The 23,397-nt window shown below is 40.3% G+C and overlaps 1 protein-coding gene and 2 long non-coding RNA genes across 7 annotated transcripts in view; 1 reads left to right on the top strand and 2 right to left on the bottom strand.

Moving 5' to 3' along the window:
- Nucleotides 1-2,170: 2,170 nt before the first annotated feature.
- Nucleotides 2,171-23,397, top strand: part of LOC116928319 (protein unc-13 homolog B) — a 58,810-nt gene continuing 37,583 nt past the window's right edge. For all 5 annotated transcript variants that reach the window (XM_045178243.1, XM_045178242.1, XM_045178240.1 and 2 more), the window contains exons 1-10: nucleotides 2,171-2,727; nucleotides 14,043-14,072; nucleotides 15,192-15,294; nucleotides 18,809-18,926; nucleotides 19,962-20,088; nucleotides 20,509-20,634; nucleotides 21,781-22,007; nucleotides 22,091-22,218; nucleotides 23,170-23,202; nucleotides 23,271-23,347. In XM_045178243.1, the coding sequence (XP_045034178.1) occupies nucleotides 2,706-2,727; nucleotides 14,043-14,072; nucleotides 15,192-15,294; nucleotides 18,809-18,926; nucleotides 19,962-20,088; nucleotides 20,509-20,634; nucleotides 21,781-22,007; nucleotides 22,091-22,218; nucleotides 23,170-23,202; nucleotides 23,271-23,347 (991 nt within the window). In that variant the 5' untranslated portion in view covers nucleotides 2,171-2,705. The remainder of the gene's footprint in view (nucleotides 2,728-14,042; nucleotides 14,073-15,191; nucleotides 15,295-18,808; nucleotides 18,927-19,961; nucleotides 20,089-20,508; nucleotides 20,635-21,780; nucleotides 22,008-22,090; nucleotides 22,219-23,169; nucleotides 23,203-23,270; nucleotides 23,348-23,397) is intronic.
- Nucleotides 8,583-10,465, bottom strand: LOC123475507. The gene is made up of 3 exons (XR_006650643.1): nucleotides 10,364-10,465; nucleotides 9,718-10,118; nucleotides 8,583-9,645 (listed from the first exon to the last, which is right to left on the bottom strand). It is a non-coding gene; the product is annotated as an uncharacterized LOC123475507 (long non-coding RNA).
- Nucleotides 10,459-12,247, bottom strand: LOC123475508. Its single transcript, XR_006650644.1, has 3 exons — nucleotides 11,733-12,247; nucleotides 11,538-11,663; nucleotides 10,459-10,538 (listed from the first exon to the last, which is right to left on the bottom strand). It is a non-coding gene; the product is annotated as an uncharacterized LOC123475508 (long non-coding RNA).

Raw genomic sequence — 23,397 nt, 5'->3', positions numbered from 1 at the left:
CTTTACGTACACATATCCCATGCGCGTTGCGTGTCAGCTATAGGCTCACCCAGTCTCCTCCCCCTTCCAAGCCCAACTCTTCACTGTTCCTCACTCCCAACTCGCCCCATTCGCCAATCAATAAATGGTATACATACATTTATATATATAACTTTCCTTTTTGGGTATCTCTAGGCACTCTATGGGTCCCGAGTGAAACTTTATAGAGTAGCCTATGGCATTTCTATTGCGCTCATTGAATGATACGAATTGACAGGTCAAACAATCCGGGGTTTTATCTTCTAAAAAAAAAATAAATAGGGGGAATCAAAACTGTTTATTAGAACGATGTCATAGTATGTCTTTATTTAAGAAGAAGAGTCGAGTTAAAAAATTGGGGTAGAACAGGATTTGATTTACGGTAGAACCTTTTGTTGTGTCGTGGATGTGGCAGTCGACGACGACGGCGCCGCTTGTTGGCCTTTTTGAACAGCTTCATCGACGTCGACCACCAGAAGGCGTCTTAAACTGTTTCCACAGCTGTAATAGGAAGTTCACGTTACCATCGCCATCATCGTTGTTGTCAGTCCAAGCATCGATGATCGCCTGCCGGAAGGAGAACGTTGCATCAAAAGAAATTATTTAGCCAAAGTTATTCGTGTTACAATTAAAGCAAGTCAATTTCCGGAAGACCCATCCGAAATGGCGTGAAACAGTTCGTGATTTATACCGTGCAAGCCATCGCTGCTCTTCGTCCACTTTACGTTAACCCGTGGCCAACTTGAAGAGTGCCACATCTTCGACGCCGATGAGCCTACTGCTTACGTTAGTTATTTATCGGCAACGTTCATCGACACAACACGATTGGTTGCCGATCGAGTTCCATCGTCAGCAGCGTGAACGTGAAAGTCTTTCGGTATCGCTGCTTTCGTGTGTGATTTTCTTCGGTACGTGATCCCTTCCTTTTCGGTTGAATGTAGCCGTCCATAGATGGCGATCGCTGGCGGTCTGGATGTGAAAATGGCGCGGACCAAGTAGAAGCGGGGCAACACGCGGGACACATTAAGAAGGGCGCAGGAAGACCACAGTGGATTGAAGCGCGGCGCGAATGATGGTCGACTACCGGTTCGATATGCTAGTCCATGAAACGAGCTGTCAGTTTCTGACGACACACAACACAGTGGTCGATAAAGAGGAGGTCTGAAGCAGGAAGCAAAAGAGCATTGGAGGCGGAAGAACACAGTAGGATATGCAAGTGATCCAACCTTGAAGCAATCGTCGAGCCAGAGAAATAAATCCAAACGAGTGGCTCTTGTTCTGCTCACTTGAACAAGTTCTACTTTAAATGTAGCAGCACACGATTTCTGGCTTTTCTTTCTTGTCGTTTTGCCATCACGCAGCCAAGAAAAGCCGTCCGCCGTTTGATTGTTCTTCATCTGGAGGAGGAGCCAAGCAGGCGCCGACCATCACAATCGGACGGCAAAGGATCTTGGGGAAATCGCTTATAAGATCCAAAGCCGAGTTGGATACAACCACAACATTGATGATCGGCACACGGTGCGAACCGAAAAAAACAAACAAAACACATATCGGCCGGAGATATAAAGTGAAAAGCGGCATCGCTGCAACCGATCGCGCACTACGTCAAGCCAGACCCTGACTCTTGCTGTTAGATTGCTACAGTGCGCCAGTGTGTCTGCGAGAGCGAGAGTGTGTGTGTTGTGTGTCTGTGTTAGTGGAAGAGAAGATAGAGAGAGAAAAAAGAAAAAATTAGACTTGCGTTAACTATCTCTGGGTCAGATAAGCTTTTGACACTAGATGACAGGACAATAACATTCCCTTTTTCTCCACTGCATTCGCCATTTGTTCTGGAAAGGTTGGCCCCCAACAATTTCGGGTCTGTTCAAGGAGCGAGTGGCTAGCTCCTATTGGTCACAAAACAGACGCATCCGCTCACAACTGTGTTCAACGTAGGGTTTCCACACATGGGAAAAAGTGTCAACACAGACGTTCGATCGTTAGTCATCCCCGTTTTTTTGTAATAGTCAAAACTCGAATCGTTTCGCAGCTGGTCTATTCTCGTTCTTCCTTTCTTTCGCTTATTATACTTCGCCTCCTATGACGACGAGTTCCCACAGGAGCTATCCAATAGTTCAAAAAGGAGGGTGACATCGGGACACGCAGAGGAAAACACCTTTTTTTTTTTCAAAAATGGTTGGCCAGTGCTCCATGGTGGTGGCATAATAGAAAGAACCCTTCTGTCCCAACCAATCAGTCTATGTATGCGACGGCGACGGACGTCGTTTGCAATAGTCCCGGGCCTTTTTGCGTGATCGTCAAGTTGCATAGCAATTGGCAACGAAAATTGTGAAAGAAATCTAAAAAATCTATGACAGAAAAATAGGAAATCTTCCAACGTTGCTGGTGCGTATAGGTCTTGTACGACACACGCTATCGTCCGTGTCTACAGCTGATGTGGAGTATCTTTTTATGTTGTACATCGAACGTCTTTATATCATAACGAGAATGGAAAAAGAATAGACAACAACGTTCGACAAACAACAAGAAGAGTGGATAGTGCAAACAAACGTATTATACTGTCCGGAACTAATAATACAAGGGCACAAGAACGAAACAAAAACAAAAAACTTTAGCGAAATTAGACGTGTCCATGGCGAACCCACGTCCTGGAACTAGTCAGAACCATCGGTCTCGTCGCATTAGCTATGTCTCTACTTAGCGTTACGGGTAAGTTAGGCCTTCCCTGTGTGTCTGAGTGTGTGTGTAATCTATTCAAGTTTACTATATATACAGATTGTTGTGTGGCTATCAATCTATGACCGTGCCATGACGACTACAATTTCTTTTGTTAACGACTCGGCATTGTAATAATCATTCGGCACGTATAGCTACACCCGTAAACATTAGCCGCTATCTTAATTCACGTAATTCGTGCGGCCAATCTTGTTATCTATAATATTTATCGCACCAGAGATTGCGAAACGTTTTGTCTTCTTCACGGTCTCACATGTGTACGTTGTGGCCTATTTTGAACCCACTGGATTTCTACTTCCGCCTTTCTCACCGGCATGAACGACACATTTTTTTGTTTGTTAAATTTTGTTAGCGCGTGTCATTTTCGAAATCTTCGGTGTAACATGTCACATTTTTGTTTTTTTTGTTGTTTCTCTGATAAATATCCCACCGCGTTATGAACAGACAATATATACAGGGGCAGGTCGATGGGTGCTGGAAAGCTTGACTATACCCAAATCTATAGTGTGAGGAATAACAAGCAGCTGGGTGTGCGATCGATGATCTCCCCATACCCACCCCTTCTCGACACAATCTTATTTCGAGTCTCTCTCTATAGCAGCGCGCCATCCGCCGTTATCGACCGTTCAATCGGCGTTGGCTGCCTTTGCGGCCGCCACCACTACACTATTGAGTGCAGAAAGGGCTCCCCACCGCTGCCAGCTGTGTGTATACGTGTACACACCCACTTTTTTTTTTTTTTCTATTTTCAATTTTTTTTTTTTGTGGGGGGGGTTTCGAGTTGCCCCGATTGTCGTCCCGAGGGCTCAGAAACAATCAGAGACTTTTTTCTCTTGCGTTCTTTTGTCTCCCATCGCTTTTGCCGATCCGGCCATCTCCTTTCGTTCTTCTTTTTCTTCTTATAGATGCCGTATTACCATTAGATCTACTTTCGTGTAGTCAGCCGCTGTGTAACGGAGCTGCGCGCAAAACGAAATATTAAGTCTGAGCTAACAGGAGAAAAGACAGAACAGATTGAAAAGATGAATGTCACGTGAATTTTAAAAAAGGGCCAAGAGTGCGTTTTAACAGACAGTTTAAGTGCATTTCCACTTAACGGATGTTTAAAAGAAGAATAAAAACAGAGGGGGGGAATGTTCGAGTGTTGCTGGAATCGGTAAAAAAATAGTTTGCAGTAAAAAGGTTGTGCCTCCTGATAAATAGAAAGCTCATTTCTATAAGCTCATATGTGCAAAAAGGTATACCAGTAACTTTTGTGTTTATAATATTTAGAGTGAGTATAAAAGATAGACTGCTGGCTAGTGAAGTGAACTAAAAATGAAGCCAATATTAGAAAGAGAGGACAGCCCCATACTAAACGTCAAAGTGGATCTCTGCATCTTCTTCCTTTTTTCTTTTCCTAGTCCCCAACGACGAACGACTTCCAAGAACAGTCTTGTGGTTCTATTTACTTCTATATAGATATATAGTCCCTATAGATCTATATATTATACACGACTATATTTCTATGTGCAGTAAATATCGTAATAGAACTCGAGCTGGGCAACAGGAAATTCGAGAGATCAGAAAATAAGCCGAGAAAAATAAAAGCGTATAGGGAGGGAGAGTTTAAGACGCCAAATCGATAGATAAATATATGTGTTGACTGAGGGAACACAAAGAGCAGACCGGATGACCGGTCCTAACCTTTGATTCCTCATGTGATGATGGGCCTGATAATACATGTTTGATTTAAATAAGAAGAAAAAAAGAAAAGAAATTCAACCCATCTGTTCTCGACAGTCGCATTTTTGTTTTCTGATTGGTTCCGCCCTTGCGATGACGTCATATTTTATTGCGTCTTAAATTCCGCCCTGGATTGCACAATCCCAGCGAAATAGCGCTTCTTATTTCAGCGATTGAACCGCAGGGGCATTAGGTACGCGTATTATAGATAAAAGCGAACGTCTTTGACCATTATAGATCGTATTTATAGATATGTTGCGAACTATACGAACCGGATTACAAAGGCAATTTCTCCTTCACGCACGCCTTCCCATCGTCTCCCGCACGGAAAAGGGGCGTTTGTATCAAGATCTACGCAAGGCTACAACATCAACTCGCTTGATTGTTTATCCCGCACAGAATAAGTGTGACATTGCACTAACTTTTGGGTTCTTGTCACTCACACACACAAAAATCCGTTACATTAGATATGTAAAACGAAGAAAAAAATTGGCCTTGTGGTGATAGTGACCTTAGACAGCTCGTATGTGGTGTCGACCGCCGATGATGGATTCACGCGGTCAGTCCTTTCCGCAAGCTGACTGTCCAAACATTTTTTATTCTTTCCCTTTTTTCTTAAGATTTTTTTTTTTAAAAAAAGGGGCTTCTGAATTGATAGCTGCTTACTGCCGCCAGTTTGCCCATCCATCTCGTATATCTGCATCCTATTATGTGCATAGAAGTAAAAATAATCCGAGTAGCCTACGCGATAAACAGAAGGGAACAAAAAGAGGATTTTTTGTTGTTGTTGTTGTTGCGTATGAATATTTTGATAGCCGTTGGCTCTTTCTTTAAATATTCAGTAGCTTTCATAAAGCAATGGACAGTTGACGATCCCGACATTGGTCTCATATGCCTTTCTTTACTTCATATAGAATTGTGTTTTTGTTGTTGATGTAGACGTTGTCCCCTCTGGCCAACGTCCATTGAATGAATCATCTTTTTCTCTCCTTGATTATACTGTGTGGGATTTTCACCCTTCCCTTTAGCCAAAATCAATACGACGAAAAAAACAAAAAACAACACAAACTTTTGACATAATGGAGACAGATATGTCGAACGATATCGAGCTAAGAATGAAAATTGTTTCATTTAATTTTAATTTCACGTTTCATTTTTTTTATTCTTTGTATACTTTCGAACTGGAAGTTCCGCTTGTTTATGTGCGTGATTATTGACCCACATATATCCACCGATATGTCTAGATGGATAGCAGTCACTGCGCAGCGCTGGAGTATATAATGTGGATCGATAGTTTTTGGCTCGTCGTTCCTCTATTTATAAATATCCGTGTATCAATAATGATGGTAAATATAGACCTTATTTACCAACAACGAGTCAGTCTTTTGTATTTTACATTGACCCAAAATTAGAAAGAGGTCAAATATAAACTGAGCAAATTATTTATCGGCTCGTAGGTATAGTCATTGAGAAGCTTGTGCTGTTAATTTTAATGAAAGGCGGGGTTGGCTATTCAAGAAAAATGCACATGACATTTTATTCCAAAAACGAAACGGTATTGATGTCATTATTTAAAGACTTTCCCATGTAGTATGTATTGCTCTCTTGAATTTTTTATGATGGAGGATATTCGTTTTTTCCCTATGGTTTTTGTAATGCAGAGCGTGGGGGGGGGGGGGTGGGCGCATACCTTTTTCCTGATGATGCGCAGATATCCTTCTCCGGATGAACGACTGATCTCTGGCAGACTCCATTTCATATAGTATTTCGCACACGGATTGGATAATATGTGAACGGATTGGGTTCATCATACGAGGTTCTTCTTTTTTGAATATGAAAGCTTCGGTATACTACGAGGGTAGCGCACTTAATTGCGGGTCGACGAGTAGTATGGTACACGCTGCATGAGGTCGTGTTGCGGGTCTGTTTTCCAGTTTAACCCAATTAGACTGGCTAAATAAAACGATGCGATGCTAACAAGAGAGAAAGACATAAACATCAGGGTCCGTACGGAGACAGATTTGCCCACGCTGCAATCGTTTGAGTTGAAAGGCATATTCATAAGGCATTATTCGGATGAGCATTTTGAAATTTTCAACGAATCTTATCTAATAATTTGAGGGGAACGAATGGTACTAATCAGACGGTTTTGTTTCAGTAGTGGTAATCGGTATTGTGACATGTGAACCTTTTATGTGTAACAGTTTAGGTCACGTAACTGCATAATGAGGAAACTTAAATTTTTGATGACTACTCACGGAATGAGGACCATTAAATATTAGTGGGCCCACTAACCATTATTGTGTGTTCTATTATGGTATCCAGTTTATTAATATAGACAACCAAGAATACTAAGAAGAAGATCAATCGTTTGTTAAGTGGTGCCCTTTGTGAATGGTGACACGGCAGGGGTATCGAACAGTCACGTTCGATGGAATTTGAAGGGGTTAACAATGTTCTTAATCGAAATTTGCGGTTCTTTAATTTGATAGCCCTAATTATATTAGTTTGATTCCGTTATGTAATGAAGTAAGGTTGAATTCGTCCCATTGCAAGTTGCCTCTGGCTATAATTCATGAGGTCATAGGGAAAGACGAGACTGGCTAGTCGCACCACCCGAAGATAACAAACGGATGAGTTTCCATCATAAGGATACATTTTTGTTTGTTTTTCATTACAAGAATGATTGTATTGAAAGAACTTTGGCATAAAGTCTTCAGAGCACTACAGTACACGATGTGTTGTCTCTGAATATTTATCAGCATTCAGTGCAGTTGTTGCGCAACAGCAATTGCAAGTGTTGTTAATAAGTCCATGGTGCAAGTATTGTCCTGGAAGAGGAGAACAACAAATTCGGGTACTTCCGTGTTATTATTTGTTCAAGTTAAAGAGTTAAGGGTTAGTTTGTTCTTTCTGAGAATGTTTCTCAAATGTAGCAGTCCTACCTGCTATATTATTGGATGGTCTCTAACATTTTCCAGCCCATGAGGCTAACACATAACCTTTATTCAAATTCAACAGAAAATCAATCACAACAAATATTGAAAATATTCGTACAAGAGTAACCGACATGAAAGGCTACGTTTTTTAGTCGATTGAAGAATTCTTTGCTGTAACAATTAAATATGAAACCATTCATAGGATGGCACAATTAATAGCTGTTAATGTTCATTTACTATCATTTGGTTCCTACAAACAGGTGTCCGTACAACTGTAAATCCGGCTTCGTAGACGTAACGTTGCTGATTGTACCGCTTGGAGTGTGCCCATTGAGATCCCCGTTCAGCCAACTGTTTGGAGTTTGTCCTCCGTCTTCTACTTGCTTCTTAAAAATCATTATACTTTTAAAGAACTTGGACATAAAATCTTAAGAGCACTACGAACCACGATGTGTTGTTTCAGCATACGTTTTAGCATTCGGTACAGTTGTTGCGCTACAGCAGATATAAATTGTGTAAATAAGTCAATGATACAAGTCTTGTCTTGGAAGGACAAAACAACAAATACGGATATACTTTCGTGTTATTTGAATAAGATTGTGTGGCATGAAATAAGCGCAGCGTTTCCAAACCCAGCCCAGCTAGGGGGAAACATCCTTGACTTATTGTTGTTTAGCCTTCATGCACACTATAATCGAGGATTTCAGAGAGCAAAAATCAAACACTACATATATAAAAATGTTGGTCGTCTGTATCGACGTGAGCGGCTGAGCTTTCCATTTGACAGAAAAAGCAATTGCTGCATCAATTGAATTGCGAATCATTTATTAGAAGGCGCAATTAATATCTGATATGGTTCATTTAATGTAATTTGGCTGCTACGACGGAATTCGACTTCATAATGTAGAACGTATGGTTTTCCGTTCAGTTAGATTCCGCTATGTTATGGTGTTAGGTTGAATTCGTCCCATTCCAAGTATCATCTATATAATCCTCTGGCTATGCTTCCGTACGTCATATAGGAACAGGCGAGACTATGGCTAGTCGAAACGCTCGGGGACAACAAACTGAATTCCATGATGTTCCACATAAAGATATTTCTAGTTTTTTTAGTTTTTCAGTGCAAAAATCAATGTATTTAAAGAACTTCGGCATGAAGTCTTCAGAGCACTACGGTACACGATGTCTTGTCTCTGAATACTTATCAGCATTCAGTACAGTTGTTGCACAACAGGAATTGCAAGTGTTGTTAATAAGTCCATGTTACAAGTCTTGTCTTGGAAGAGGAGAATAACATATACGGGTACTTTATAATTATTGTGTCAAGATTATCAAGCCTGTAAGTGTTGGCTACGCTCTTTCTATTTGGGCTGGTCGGTTTTTCTTAACCGATGACTGAATTATTATCAGGTTTGATTGATCCCCGCGAATCAACGAAGATCAAGTCTTAGATATACTGAAAATATTGGCTAACAATACGCACATGATCAAGCAAAATATCCAGTGGACTGAGAAATCGTTTACTACAGCAATCAAATTTGAAATCATTCACAGGATGGCGAAATTAATAGCTGATAATGTTCATTTGTCAAAATTTGGCTGCTGCAACAAGTGTTCGTCCAACTGTAAATTCAGTTTCGTAGATGTAACGTTTCCGATCTTGAGGCGTGTCCATTTGAGTCACTGTTCAACCGACTATTTGTACTTTGCCCTCTTCTTCTGCATGATGTTGATCTCCCGTTAATTTCAGTTTCCCCGTAGATACAGTTTATTTTGGTGAACGGATCACTTGATTTCAAAATCAAATTGTAATTTGTGCCTGCGGCTGCGTGAGTGATGAAGATTGGCAAAAGCGCAACATGCGGAAAGCCAAACAAGAATGTCGGGACATGTCACTACTAGGGCTAATGGAACCCTTGATAATTTACTGAGAACATTAGGACGCTAGTAAATAATAAAAAATAATCTTTAGTTTATCCAGAGCTCGTCTTTGAAAAGGAAATTGGCTCAGTCACGATCAAGCCTGTTTATCTTTACATATAAATTGTATGGACTACAGTCGAAGGACCTTCCTTATCGATAACAGTTACCTCATCTAACACTATTTTTTAAGTGCTGACATCAATTTCTTGTGATGTTTGCCCATCGTATTAATTTCGAACTTGACAAACAAGTGGCTACGGTTTTTGATTTGTCGTTTAGGGTGTGGCAAGCCCAGCTCCTTTCCCTAAGATTCAGAAACGCAATTTCACTGGTAAAAACGTTGTTTCCCTTCCAAACGTAATATCAAGTTACTTACCCAATATGAAAAGTTTCATATTTTTTTTTTAAAAGAAAACTTCATTATCTGGTTACTTTTAATCACCTTCTAGTTAATGCAAGAGAAGCTACATGTTTGGTTTTTTCCTGCTTTGTTTCGTGATTGGGGAGTTGTACCAAACGGCCCTTGCGGGAATAGAGGACCGCACCCGTTTCTGCCATTCCGCACATTCTCACTTTGAAATCACGAAGGTTCTGCCAGAGGTTGCACACGTATACGCAATCTGATTAGCCACGTCGCTTCATTCGAAATCCGGTACACGAATAAACGGCAGCCGGATACAATCGAAGTACGACGAAAAATCTTGCTCTCTCGTTCTGTTATTCTGCTGCGTCATTTGAAGTGGGGGTCGCCTCTGTTTGCCCGTCAAGTATTTCACCCTGAAAAAAAAAAAAAAAAAAAGGGCGTGCCGGTAGGGATTTAAACATTCCATTAATCCGTCTTCTGTTCGTTGGGGAAAATAGAAAATTCGGAGAACATCCTTTCCTCATTCCGCTCACGGAGGAAGAGCGGTAGCATCCACGCGCACTTTCCTCCCACTCGCAGCACCGGCGATGAGGTTGGCGGCCACCAATTTCTAAATACTTTCTCTTACTTCCTTCCTCAAAATCGTGGCAGCACTTACTATCGAAGATGGATCTTCTCTCCCGTCGCCCATTAGTTCCTCCGAAGTCGTTTAAATTCCATTTCAAATCCCAGTGATTGATATCATCGCTGCAATTTTTTTCGAAACGAGGTTACATAAAAGGGAGCGATTGCGAATATTCGGTTGCTACGCTAAACGTCTAGAGCAGAAAAACCTAAAAAGAAATGGCAAAACAAAAAGAGTAAATAAATATTAAATAAATACAAGGCCGCACGCGGTTAACACAAGATTTGTCAATGTCGAACAACTGATATGAAAAAGTCTTTTCCCCTAATATAAAAGGAAGAGACGATCGTGAGAAAGACGGACGTAAAAGATAAACAAGGGCAACGGCAGAGCTAACGGGATGACACTGTCGAGTTGCCCAAATAATTTATTGATGGGAAAAGGAATGGGAAACATTTGTTGACAAAACGGAACTTTGTACGACACAGCAGGAAGCCACTGGAAATGTTTGATAGGCACACACAAGTTGTCCTTGCTACTTGAAAAATTGGGTTACGTTCGATCTGCCGTTACGTCATTCTGGCGCAGTAATAGAAATATAATTAAATAATTGAACTCATTTGTGCGATGAATTCAGTCTAATGGCTTTCCAGTCTGAAGAAGCTTCCTATTGTGTCTGCAGCTATCAGACGGACTTATGCTGGACTAATGCGGATTTATCAGAACTGCCAAAGTGTGAGATCCAAATTTTGGGAACAAGTGCAAAAAAGGAACAAAAGAAGAACGTGTTTGGTGCATTAAATTCGTAAAAAAAAGGGGGATAAATGCATCTGGCAGAGCGTAGGATCAAACAGAGAAGGGGGGAGGAAACCGCAAGGCGGCCATTTTGCGAATAAAATAAATATGGAAATCAAAGAAAACGAGAATCTTCAGCACGCATCAGTGACGCGAGTACGTGGGCTCTAAACATCCAACAGGATAGAGAAAGGGATATTAGAAGAAAGAGGAAATCTCTATGTCAATAAAATGCGTCAGAAGAATTTCAGACGTGCGCCGTAGGGTTTTTCTCCGTGGTAAATTGCGCGGGCAACCAACAGGGTCCCGTGTTCAGCGCGTCTTCCTTGGCAACGCAACTGAACCTCGCGCGCATTTTAAAAGCGTTTACGCAAACAAAGTTATCTTCCTACGTAGAGTATCAATTTCTTACCGAGTTTAAAGGATGAACTCGCCTTCGGAAGAACTGCATGTTATTGACAGCATTCAATTCAAATTAGTTGGCGTGTACTTCCCGTTTGTCACAGCATCCGCCAACGTATAAAATATAAACTACATCCTGTTAGGGCAGTTGGTAGTGGCTCTTTATGCTGCTGCGTTTAGATATATAATGTAAACGTATAACAACCTTTTGTGTCCTTTATGTACAGAGAGGCTGTTGACAACATGTTCCGCATACAAAATGGTGGGCTTTCCTCGTGGGTGGGACGTCCCACACACCACCCACTGCAATCGATAATGCTGACGATTAAAGGCTATCCTTTTATGTTGGTTACCTTGGTCCTTTTATCGCGTTATTATTCTCGTTAGACCACAGTGTGTTGTGCCGTGACAATTTTTCATCGTCATATTATCACGTGTGATACCCGTTTCTTTGGAAACTGCGAGTCAATTGTGTTACGGGAAAAGTGGAGGACGAAGGGGAGCACATGCTCGCAATCTTTAGGGAGATTCTTTACCAACAACTGGGAGGGTTTTAATAATTCAGAATCGGGGAATTCAGATGTTGGGACTGGTTTGACATCGTAAACGTAAAATTGACAAGCAATTGTGAAAATTTTAAAATACTTTTAGTTTGACGATTTTTACAGCAATACATTACGATGTAGCCCGTAAGGAAGATGAGTCACGTCAATTGTGGCAAGTGACGAAGGCGGCAACTGACTTCAATCGATGCCAGATTTCCAACTTTTCACTCAAATAAATATTAAAACTTCACAAAAAAATATTTTATAATGATCTAAAAACATTTTTTGACCAAAGATGGTGATTTAAATGTTAAACAATGTCATTAAAAATGAAATAAAAAATGATCAAACTTGGCACACACTAGAAAGAAACGATTCTTCCCGCCTAAGGCCTATCACCGGATGTAGCCATTAGCCTTTGGACGGTGCTGAACTGTAGACGTTAGGCATACGAAGCAAACATGGCAGCTAAAGTTTTCGTAGCAAAACTAGTGACTCCGCTAGGGACACATAGTGACAAAACGTTCCACAGCCAGTCGAAAGTATTCTATATTGTGATTGTAAAGTTTGTGATCACACATCTCCTGCCGGCTTGATTTTACTGTACTGCTAGGCGACACAAAACTTGGTAACTGAAATGATTGTTATATGATTGTATCTATGGCATCGTGTTTCGTGTAAAATGAACTGTTTCCTATTTTGCAACTTATCCAATTTGTCGAATTCGTGGTCGATGTGGTCGCTATGCAAAGTACGAGGATTTTGAAACTACCTCAACAAAAATTTTGTTACCGTAACACACAAAGCGCCATTAACACGTGGTCAATGGCGCCTTGGCCCGATTTGCAATTTTTTGTCTGTACGTTTAAGAATTTTTGAACCCTGTATTTTGCTCAAGTACAAGTCTCATTCGTATTAGCATGTCATGCTGTACGTAGTTACCAAAGACGAATCTGACATAATTAGTGTCCCTCACAAAGAATTGCAGTAAATTGATTTGAGGCCCCAGTCTTTTTGCAGGCCATGCTGTTTAATGTGTTATTCAAATCTTGGGTACAAATGTTTTTGTGAAATGTGAATGAGTTTAAGTTTAAAGCGATTTTAGTCGAGAATAATTAGATAAATTTCCTACGTGAATCTCATTTTGGCCAATTGACGTACCCTTTTCATTAGCCCTTTGCTTCGAGTAAAAGCAAGTAGTTAATTCAATCGACTCGAACTACTTTGGTTAAAAGAATCACTGCTACTTTGTCAGATTTTATCGTATTTAATTCTTTTAGGACACATTTTTCGATTTATTAGTTGGTAGTACTGGGCTCCTTGTAATTTAATTTTATTATTTTGCCATCTGTTGACTCTTACTCAAAGCGCCATAGATTTCACATTTACGTTGGAGAAATGTCCTTGATTTTCCTTATGCTTCCCACAGAAAAGAAATCTTTTTCCTAGTCAACTGTTGGGCATCATAACAGGCCACACGACTGCAATTGTTTAATCTTTTACAATATACACTCACCATTTTACTTTCTTTTTTGCTTAATTACAGACAGTTGTAAAATAATACTGAATGTAATTAGGCTTGCAGTCTCATAGGACTGCAATACAAGATGGTTGGATGCTGTTAAAGGTCAAAAGCAGTTAACAGACTTGTCTTTCGTTCAGTTTCTCTTCCTAATCTCGAAGACGTTTGACCTTTTTACAGCATTATTTCTAATAGACATGTTGCAGCTATTTAGCAAGAGCTCTTATTATTTTCTATTATTCAAAGAATCGTTGGAGCTTACGTAGTTTAAGTACTTTCGGCAATTGAATAAAGTTTCTCGAACTTTCTTGCATCATTCAATCCGCCATTTTTTTGGGGGTGGGGGGGGGCTGTTACTATGCAGCCACATGTGCTTTGTTATATTGATGTGTGTTTGTGCTTACATGTAACTGATTTTTAACGTTCTTTTTTTTCTCTGTCTTTACAGTGAAACGGGCCAAGTTCGCGGGACCAAGTGGTAAGTCTTATCATCACGTTTCTCTTTTTTGTGTGTCTGTTTTCGATGTCGTCTCTCGGATGTGTGTCCTTGTTTTTTGGCTTTTCTTTTTACGCGTGGTCCATCATTCGTGGCAACAGAGGAAACTACACGCCCATCTTGACAGCTTGATTCAGTTTAATTTCCGCTCTCCATCGTGTCCAGTAAAAGAAAAAAGAATTCCATTGATGTCAGAAATAAGTCCTTAAAAAAAAATAAAAATAAAAGTAAATGCACGTTGCCTTGGTTGATCAGTCTGTTTCGAATGCCACCTCCTTTATTTAATCCGCATCTATTGCCAGCTGTTTGACGCTGATAGCGAGTTGGTTGTGCGCGCGTTTGGTATAATTTCCCTCCTCCGCTTTGGTGCGTACAAATAAAACGGCTGCAAAACAGTAAACGGCATTGCGTCAACAAGCTTATCGATCTGCTTCAATGTCAGCAACGAATGCCACTCCTCCGTTGGACGCGTTCTTTATATTCTTGAGTCGCATCAGCACAACGACGATTTGCAATTGACTTATTTCGGGGTATCCTTTTTTTTTTTCGTTCTCTACGAACTGCTTTTGAATGTAGCAGCACTTGTGGGGGAGGGGGGATCTATATAGTTTTTTTTTTTTGTTTTTCTTATTTTAAAATGCAGTCGCTGACTTTTCTTCTCTGGCAAAAACAATTACCAGAGAAGAGAGGACTTGTTTCATTTCCCTGCGCTTTTTTTTTTTTTGCTAACATTTGGCGTTTGATCTTTTGTCATATATATTAAAGAGCCTTTCAGCATGGTTGCTCAAAGCAATATGGCTGTATACATAGAGACGTTTGGACGTTTCATCAAGGTAAAAGCAGTGCCTTTCTAAAGGGAACACGTCTGTACTGAAAGGTCAGCGAGAACAGCTTCTTGGCCAGACCTTCCCTATTACCTTTTGCAGCAAACAAGTGAGGGAAATTGAATCGCAGATGGGAGAAGCCATTGTATATTGTTCTGTTCTTGATTGTGTCTGCTCATGATGGCGCTAGCGATAGCCTGTTTGTTTTCTCAATCATTGCTGCGTTTCCAAGTTTTATTATTTTTAAAATTTTATTTCTTATTCAATTGATTTGCAGCCAACCAGCTCAACACGTACGTGACTCTCCAATTGCAAAATGTCAAATCCACGACGATCACCGTTAAAGGGGCCAATCCCGCCTGGGAACAGGATTTTCTATTGTAAGTCATTTTTAAATTATTATCCTATCATAGATAAGAAAATGCATGATACAGGTGATGCACGTGTGCCTAAGTAGGTCGGTAATTCTGTCCGCATTACTACACACAATGAACTGGCATCTCAATTGATTGACGCTGCATTTTGCGCGTGTCACGAAAATGCACACTTGGGTTGGAGGGGGAACGATTCGGTTTAAGTGCAGTCAACCTGAAAAACAAAAGCGGATCGTTTTTTACGTCTGGTCTAGCTCCATAAAATTATGAGAATGACTTAGTCGATATTGGCGGGGGTGACAACTGACGTCATGACGGGCTGATGGTCTTTGTTGTGGACTGTGTGTGCGCATTGGCTTATACCCGAAAGCCGTATTTGTTTAAATGTAGGTCAGCACTTGGCCATAGATTGGGAACTTTTATTTTTTGCGCATGCAACGATGTTGACAACTTATCGCTTGAATTGCGGGACAAAGGCTTTTCAGCTTAGTTTATCGGCGTGGATTTCCTCTTGGCGTAGCTTTCTGAGTCATTATGTTGATGCGCCATTAAATTACCAGTTAAAATCGATTTTTTTATTTCACATTTTTACGTAGTAGTTCCGATTACTTAAAGAGTTATCTGTTTGATAGAATTGCTTTGCGTCTGCGTGATGAAGCGATTGGCCGTGATCATTCATCTGTCCAATAACGTGATATGTTAGTGACACTGGGGCATCGCGCATGATGCATTGCTGCCGGTGCCGTCTATTATTGCGTGTCACGTAAATTTGCCTTTTTAAACTCGGAAAACGATAGTCAAGCGTGTTGTTGTAGACTGCAACACGCTAAAGTACGTAGAGAGAAATAGGGGCAACGAAATCGCGTTTAAACATCAAACTCTGACTTAGCATTGCGCAATCGCTACAAACGGTTGGATTGAAAAATAAATCGAGACGAAGGGGGTGAAAAAATGCAGACTTGGGTTTAGGAAATATATGTAGGTCACTGAAAAAAGAAATGCTGTAATCAGAGGAATCTTTTTTACACATGTAATAAAGGCCGCCAACTTATCGGCTCGTGTGATCGGGGCAAGGTCTCGAACGCGTTAGAAAAAAAAATAGCACGACGTCGAAAAAAAAGGGTATTTGTAGTACAAAAGAGCAAACAAAACACAACCAGTGGGGCAGGAACTGTTGGCAAAGAATCACAAACACATCACATACGTGAAAGAGAAATCAAAGAAAAAAAGCGGAACGATCGATTTGGAAAGTGCTGAGTGCTGGTCGAGTGAGCTGGGAAGTGACGCACGTCTACACCCCAAAACACTCGAACAACATGCTAGATACACAACTGGTATTATAGTACATGTTCCTGTTAAACCTCGAGGCAAATTCGCATGATCCTGTTCGATATATTTGTGAGGGATCTTGCGAGGATTATTCAAAGAGCTAGAGCCAATTGGACTTGCCAATCTTCACAATGTTGATGATTTTCCCCGTACTATTCGCGCTCTGTCTACTGTTTGCACAGTAATCCGCCTGAGGTTCATCCAGCTGCGATGGATGTACAGTCAGATTTTTTTTTTTTTTTTTTGCATTTTAATTCTTGCTTTATTCACGACAGACTTGATAGCCATTTCCAAGAGCTCAGCGTTCGACAACTAAAGTATATCTATAGCAATTTTCTACGCGCCAGCCTAAAGTTTCATTCTATGACCATTTCTACTTTGTGTTCGTACTCATGTCGCTTCGGTTTACCCTCTGCACGTAAAGACAAAGTTTCTTTCGAATGTCAACGACAAAAGAAAGCCAATAAAATAGCGGTGTGGGATGTAGTAGTTTTCCAACGGTCGTCACATTCAGATCAAATCGATAAAAGTGAGTCCAAGGTGAAATCTGCCAAGACTTTTTCCCTCTTGAATGTAAAATAAATAAATAATAAAGTCCCATAGAAGCCACTAAAGAGCCATGTTTATTTATAATAGATTAAACTTTCGAGGCCGCAGAACTATTAGCTTTTAGGATCAGCCGAGTGTATGGAAGAGCATATTAGACGAAAACAAGAAATTCAATATGCCAATGAATATGCAATCAGAGACTTACACATGTTGACGCGTAGGTAGTCAGACTCGTTGTATGTATACCTTAATCCTCATCCGTAAGAGTGAACCCCGCGGATGTATAACTCGTGTGGTTGGTTTCATTACTAAAGCCATGCAATCGTCACGTTCTCAGTACGAGTAACGATAGCGGGCAACTGTTAATGCCTAGTTTATTGTGCTATCGTAAGCCAGATAATAATTCTCTTTTAAGTGTAGAATCATCGGGGAAAAAGCACAGGAGTTGGTAAGCCAAAACGATCGGTTTTTGGGGACGCTATGTAAACACATCATTAGAGAATAGCAACCAACTTTATTGCAGAAGATTCTCTTGAAAAAAATCTTCTGAAAACCTATCGCGGTGCGAGTCCCGTACACGTCTAGCTCGATTGCGATCAACGCTAATTAGAATTTACTCATTTTTATCGCGAATTTCTCGTTTATTACTGGCCTTAAAAGGGGTTGGTAGACTCGGTAAATTCCAAATGCTTTTCCGCCAGCCGAGAGTGTACTACGACGAGCATGAAAACATACAAAATCTAATTAAAACAATAAAAGAAGAAATTGCTCTGACATTATCGTATTGCCTTTGAATTGCATTTCATTTGATTTTTCTACTTGATGTGTCTGCTTTGTTCTTTGCCCTATCCGCAGAGTCGCTTTTTGTTTTTGCGTAGTGGGTGATGGATGTGTTCTTATCGCGCTACCAAGTCCAAAAACAGTAGACACACACCACAGCGAGCTACAACAAAACGGTTGTAAATAATAAATTAACATTTCCTTCCCTGTTGCCCTTCGTCTTCACGAGCAACTGCTGATATGTCCTGGTTCTATATATCTCCTCCGGCTGGGTGTTTTCAATTATTTCATTTCTTTTGTGTTTTGCTACATAATCACTTGTAACAAGGCCTGACTTAATATGGCGTTTATTCGAAGGCAAAGCGAACTAAAGTTTTATGAATGTGACTGGTCTATTCAACTCAGTTTATTACTGTACACGTTCCGTCAGTTTGAGTTTTGATTATTTGATGATGTGGACGTTCATTGTGTGTATACATAGAAAAAAAAACATTTCTAGAGCATACTGCGATATCCTCGCAAACTTGGATGTTCTATGAACTGGAAACTATATCAGCTCTAATCAGAGTTTCACCACAAGGACGTCCGTGGGCGATTTGCCCAAGTGATTCACGAAGAGCTTAACTTCTGGTGACGTAGATCAACTTTATCCATAATGACGGATGGATAAAGACATTCAAAACTTTTTAAAATCAAAAACAAAAAACCAAGAATAGATGGACATTTTTTATTTTAAAACCTAATATTTTAAAACTTGGTTTACGTCTAAGATTTAAGGGTAACATATCTGATTTATAAGCAAAAATTTCGTCAAAGGCTTAAAATAATGATGTCTCTTATTTTTCTTGTTTATGCACAACAGCGAGACCAACTGTCTGGACACGGGTCTACTCATCGAAGTCTGGAACAAAGGGCTCATTTGGGACAAAGCAATGGGACACTACTGGCTTCCACTTCAGCAAGTCCCCTACTCGAACGAAGTAGGTGTTCCACTTTTTTTCCCCCCTCTTTCTGTCTGACTGTCATTATCTTTAAACACGACATCCTTCCGTGTTGAACCTTATCGTTTTCTTGCAGCTCAATGTCTTGACAGACTGTTCCGTCATTTTTACCCTCAACTACGATAAAGTCTAGTCGGACATGGCCCAAAATAATCTCGTCTGAATGATGGGAGAAACTCTATATTGGCCTGTCTTCTCGGCTGCAGCTTTAGATGTTACGTATATGTCTGCCCGTGCAGTCGATCAACTCGAAGCATCGAGAAAAAAAGAAAAACGCTCACGCACGTCGCACTGAGCTTTCCCGGCTTTAGCTGCCCGCACAAGGAAGAGGGAGTGGCTGTGATCGTCGAGACTAGCGACAAAACAAATCCATAAGACATTAGAAACTCCCAGATATCGTGAGCCACTTGGATTATTCCAATAGTGATTCAGTTTGATTGTTTTCACGGGAGGGAAAATCGACTATGACAACATGATTTCACGTACGCGTTGTTTTACAATGAAGTACATTTAGGTGTAAAGTACAGAAATATTATTTTTTTTTGTAGACCAGGGGGCGACTAGCAGAGCATTAGCAGTTGAAGCTCGATCTATAACCAATCCTATTAGTCGAGGCTTCTTGGCCTCTGGTTACAATATAGAGACGCCCTCTATTGCCCTTCTTTCGTGTTTTGTCGTACGTCACGGTTTTCTCAATTATTTTTCAATCTGTTTACCGCTTCATCGTCATACGTGACAGTTTGAAGAGCCAGTTGTGTACTGCTGGGTCAACAAGCTAGGTCGTTATTTATAATTTAATCCTGCTAAACTTTGGCCGAATGTTCATTTGTTCCCCGTGTCCAAACTACTTTCAGTTGGCCTCAGCGATCGATGGTAGAAAACAATCCGTTCTTCATCGTGTGCTGATAACCAATTTCATCGTGTCGGTGTTGACTGATGGATCGATGTCGTGATAAAATGAGCAAGCAAAAATTTCGGAGCTAAATTATTGTGTGTCTTCCCCTTGTCTACAAGCAGGAAGGAATCGGTCAGTGGATGTCGTTGGATGCAGAGCAGATCATGGAAAACGGAGTGGTGGTCGGTACCCGAAATCCCACAGGCGATTACCTCCTCATTGACTGCCGCTTCGAATTGCCTTACGGTAAAGCTTTTGTTTGCTGTTTTCTGTATCTCCCCAGCTTTGTTGGCCATGTCGCACATAACACGTACGTTAGCAAAAGAAAGCTATGCAAAAGCCATTTGTGGGACATTGTTGGTTGGTAAAACTTGATTTCCCGCAAGTTGTCCTTTCTTTTTTTACTATATAGCTCCTGTACACATAGTAATCACCAATCCCGAATACGGTAGTAGTAAACAACGTGTCGTTAATACTCGAGGCATTTCCAGTGTCTTTCGTAAATTTGGAATATTCATCCAATTTTGATTGAGACATTGATGAAAAAAACGATTGTTTCTTCAGATATCCTATTGATTCTTGAGCAGCCAAGAATCTGTGTAATCTATTTTTAAATGATTTCGAAAAGCCAAAAATGTCCACAAAAGTAACAATGAAAAATAATAGACTCGGAAGATGTGGACCTCGGCGGGATGCAGCGTAAATTGGAGGCATACAACCACGTGCTGGACCAAGAAATGTCCTCGATGCGAGACGGTGGGAAGCGGCGCCAACAGCAATTCCTTATTCACTGTACGTATTAAAATCCATTTGGGGGACGACTCGCAAAAGGTTATAGATGACGGGTGACTGCATGTTTTTCCGAGGAAATAATTATAAATGAGTGTCGGCCGTTTGTTGGCATTGTAACAAATTGAACTGGCAAAGGCAGTAAGTTTTCTGACCTTTAGGAGAAATTCACTTGTCTTTCGCGTCTGTTCACATTTTAAACTACTAATTGACTGTTAGAAGGTCAAAAACTTGAAAACGTAGAAGGATTTCTCGGAAAGGAACAATCTCATCAAAAGTCCGTGTTTCAATCAAAAACGATACTTATGCAGCTAGTCTTAGGCAAGCCATGTCGTCAAGGCTTTTGTTATCCTCTGCCAAAAAGAGAAAAAAAAAATGCCATTTTGCTGTTCTTTTAATCAAAAGAAAATAATCCGCTCAACATATCAACTTCGAGCTGTACTTATCGATTGATATGAGATTTTTCCTATAGCGTCAAACCACTTTTTTTTCCCCTTCCCTTTTGAAGAATTTATATGTGAAAAAGTATAGTCTTATAGAGACTCGTTTCCCTGTAGATTTGCTATGTACACGCCTCTGCACAGTGCCAGTCCATACTTTTTTAGATATAGTGCTGCCGCATTAGATTTTCTTCGTTCTGTCGAGGTTTATAAAGCCAAGTAGATTTCCTCGTTTTGTAGTTCTGGTTGTCTTTTTTTGGTTTTTGCGATGAGAATTATTGGGGAATGGCCGAAAGGCATACGTAGACCATCGATCGCTGCAGATATGACTATAAACAGTGTGGGTTTGTCCGATCGTGCAGTTGAGCAATCAATAGTGACATGCAAGAGATCATAATCCGGTGCGGATAAAAATATCCAGCATCTCGTTTTGTCTATTAATGCGTTATGATCACGTTATCGTTGATGATCTCTATAGCACCCTAACTAATTGCTCTTCATTACTGCCAGTTTTGTTCTATTGCTATTGTCATGCCATTCCCCTTAGTTAGTCCTGTGCAGTTGACTGTACAATATTTAATAGCAGTAGTTAATTTTCTAACCTTTTTCTGTGATTGAGTGCATGATTGAATGACGTAAGAGGTGGCAAGGGTTGGCCCTTTAGTGTCTCATTAACCTCTCTCTTTTGTTTGATTCTTCTTCCTTAAAGCTGGACTCTCAGAGGACAGCGATTATACAAGCGAAGTCAACTATCCGCTGGTCCAGCATCACGAGGCCAACGGGTCGGCCTCGCAGTACCTGAGCGTTGCCCATCAATACCCATCGCCGCAGAGGTCGTCGGAAATCAGTCGAGAAAATTCGTACGAAACGAACGATACGAGCACGGATCAGCGGCATTGGGCATATGATTACGGCGGCGGTTATCCAGCTACGCAAGTAAGTTTGGTGATGAAGAAGAAAAGATTGTTAAAGAATTCAAGTTTGTCTTTTTAATGGTGGTGTATCGATTTATTTTGTAGGAGGATGGTTATGATTATAATTACGACCAGTCCGAGGAAATGTATGTTCAGTCGGACCAATGGCCACGACCTACAGAAGAGCCGTTGTATTACAACAGTCGTCCTAATAAAGAATCCAAATCCACCGGGTAAGTGTCTAAAAATAATGTATCTCATTCCAAAAACGAATACTCTTTTTTTTTTTTTACTTGTTTTTTTTTTCTTATGGTAATTCAACTAGCTAAAATTTCTAATCGAAAAGGGTTTTGATATTCTATATCTTCAGCATTAAGTTCTGGTCCCTTGTAGCTGAAAAGTTGTTGCGTAAGTTTTGTCAAGTCGTGCGACATTATGTCAAGTTTCCAACTGACAGTTAAGTAAGTTACGATAGATGGCGGACTGTTAGCCATGTTTTTTCAGACCGTAAATAAAATTGTACGCCCCTAATTTAATTTAGCCGTATAATATCTGTTGTTTAACAAATATGAGCAATTTCTAAAACAGAACAACATTAAGCTCTTTCCAACGCGTCGATTTCACTGCTGTTTGTTCATTTCATATGATTTGTTACTGATTTCTCCTACTAGTTTTAAGTCTATCCAAGATGCCATTCAATTCAGCTAACTGAAGTAGTTTATATTCTAGCTACACTCAAGCTATGCTAGGAAATTGGTGCTGCATGTGTGTTGCATTTGCAAGGGTTCTTGATGCAAGCAACTACCAGCAATATTCAACCAACTTCACAAAACCTTCATGGGGTCTAAAGAAACATGAATTATAAGCATTTGCTCCGTCCAAGCCACGTTGTATAAGTCAGAAGACTTAACATAGACAATTGTTGTATACATTTTTAAAGAAAGTGACAAAAATAGCAATATCATACGAGCAATATGTACGCTATTAATGTTCACTGAATAAAAATTTAGTTTTCAATGCCTCTAATTAGATATTTAAATTTATTTAAAACTTTAACCCATCTTCCTGCTTCTACGACGGGTATTGCATTCATTTCGCGACGCACCAAATATCAGCTGCATACACTTTAAAATTATAATTTCTTTCTTTCTTTGTTTTTGTTTTTGTTTTTTTGTTTTTTGCAGGCAGTACAAGAATTCTTCCAACTGTTACGACAGGTATTTGATTTGTTGCATTTAAGCTAAACACTTTTAACCAATTCGTCTTTTGTAATGTTGAAATATAGCCCAGATAGACGCTCTACAACAGCCAGTGAAATTCGAACCAATTTTGCCAAAGGTTGTATACAGCCAACCACAACTAGTAAGTTTCTGGTACGATGGTGATATGATGAAATCATTTCTCTTTTATCC

Source organism: Daphnia magna, linkage group LG8 (genome assembly GCF_020631705.1).
Source record: "Daphnia magna isolate NIES linkage group LG8, ASM2063170v1.1, whole genome shotgun sequence".
Taxonomy (NCBI): domain Eukaryota; kingdom Metazoa; phylum Arthropoda; class Branchiopoda; order Diplostraca; family Daphniidae; genus Daphnia; species Daphnia magna.
Note: the sequence above shows the minus strand (reverse complement) of the source record. Positions and strands in the feature narration are given on the sequence as shown.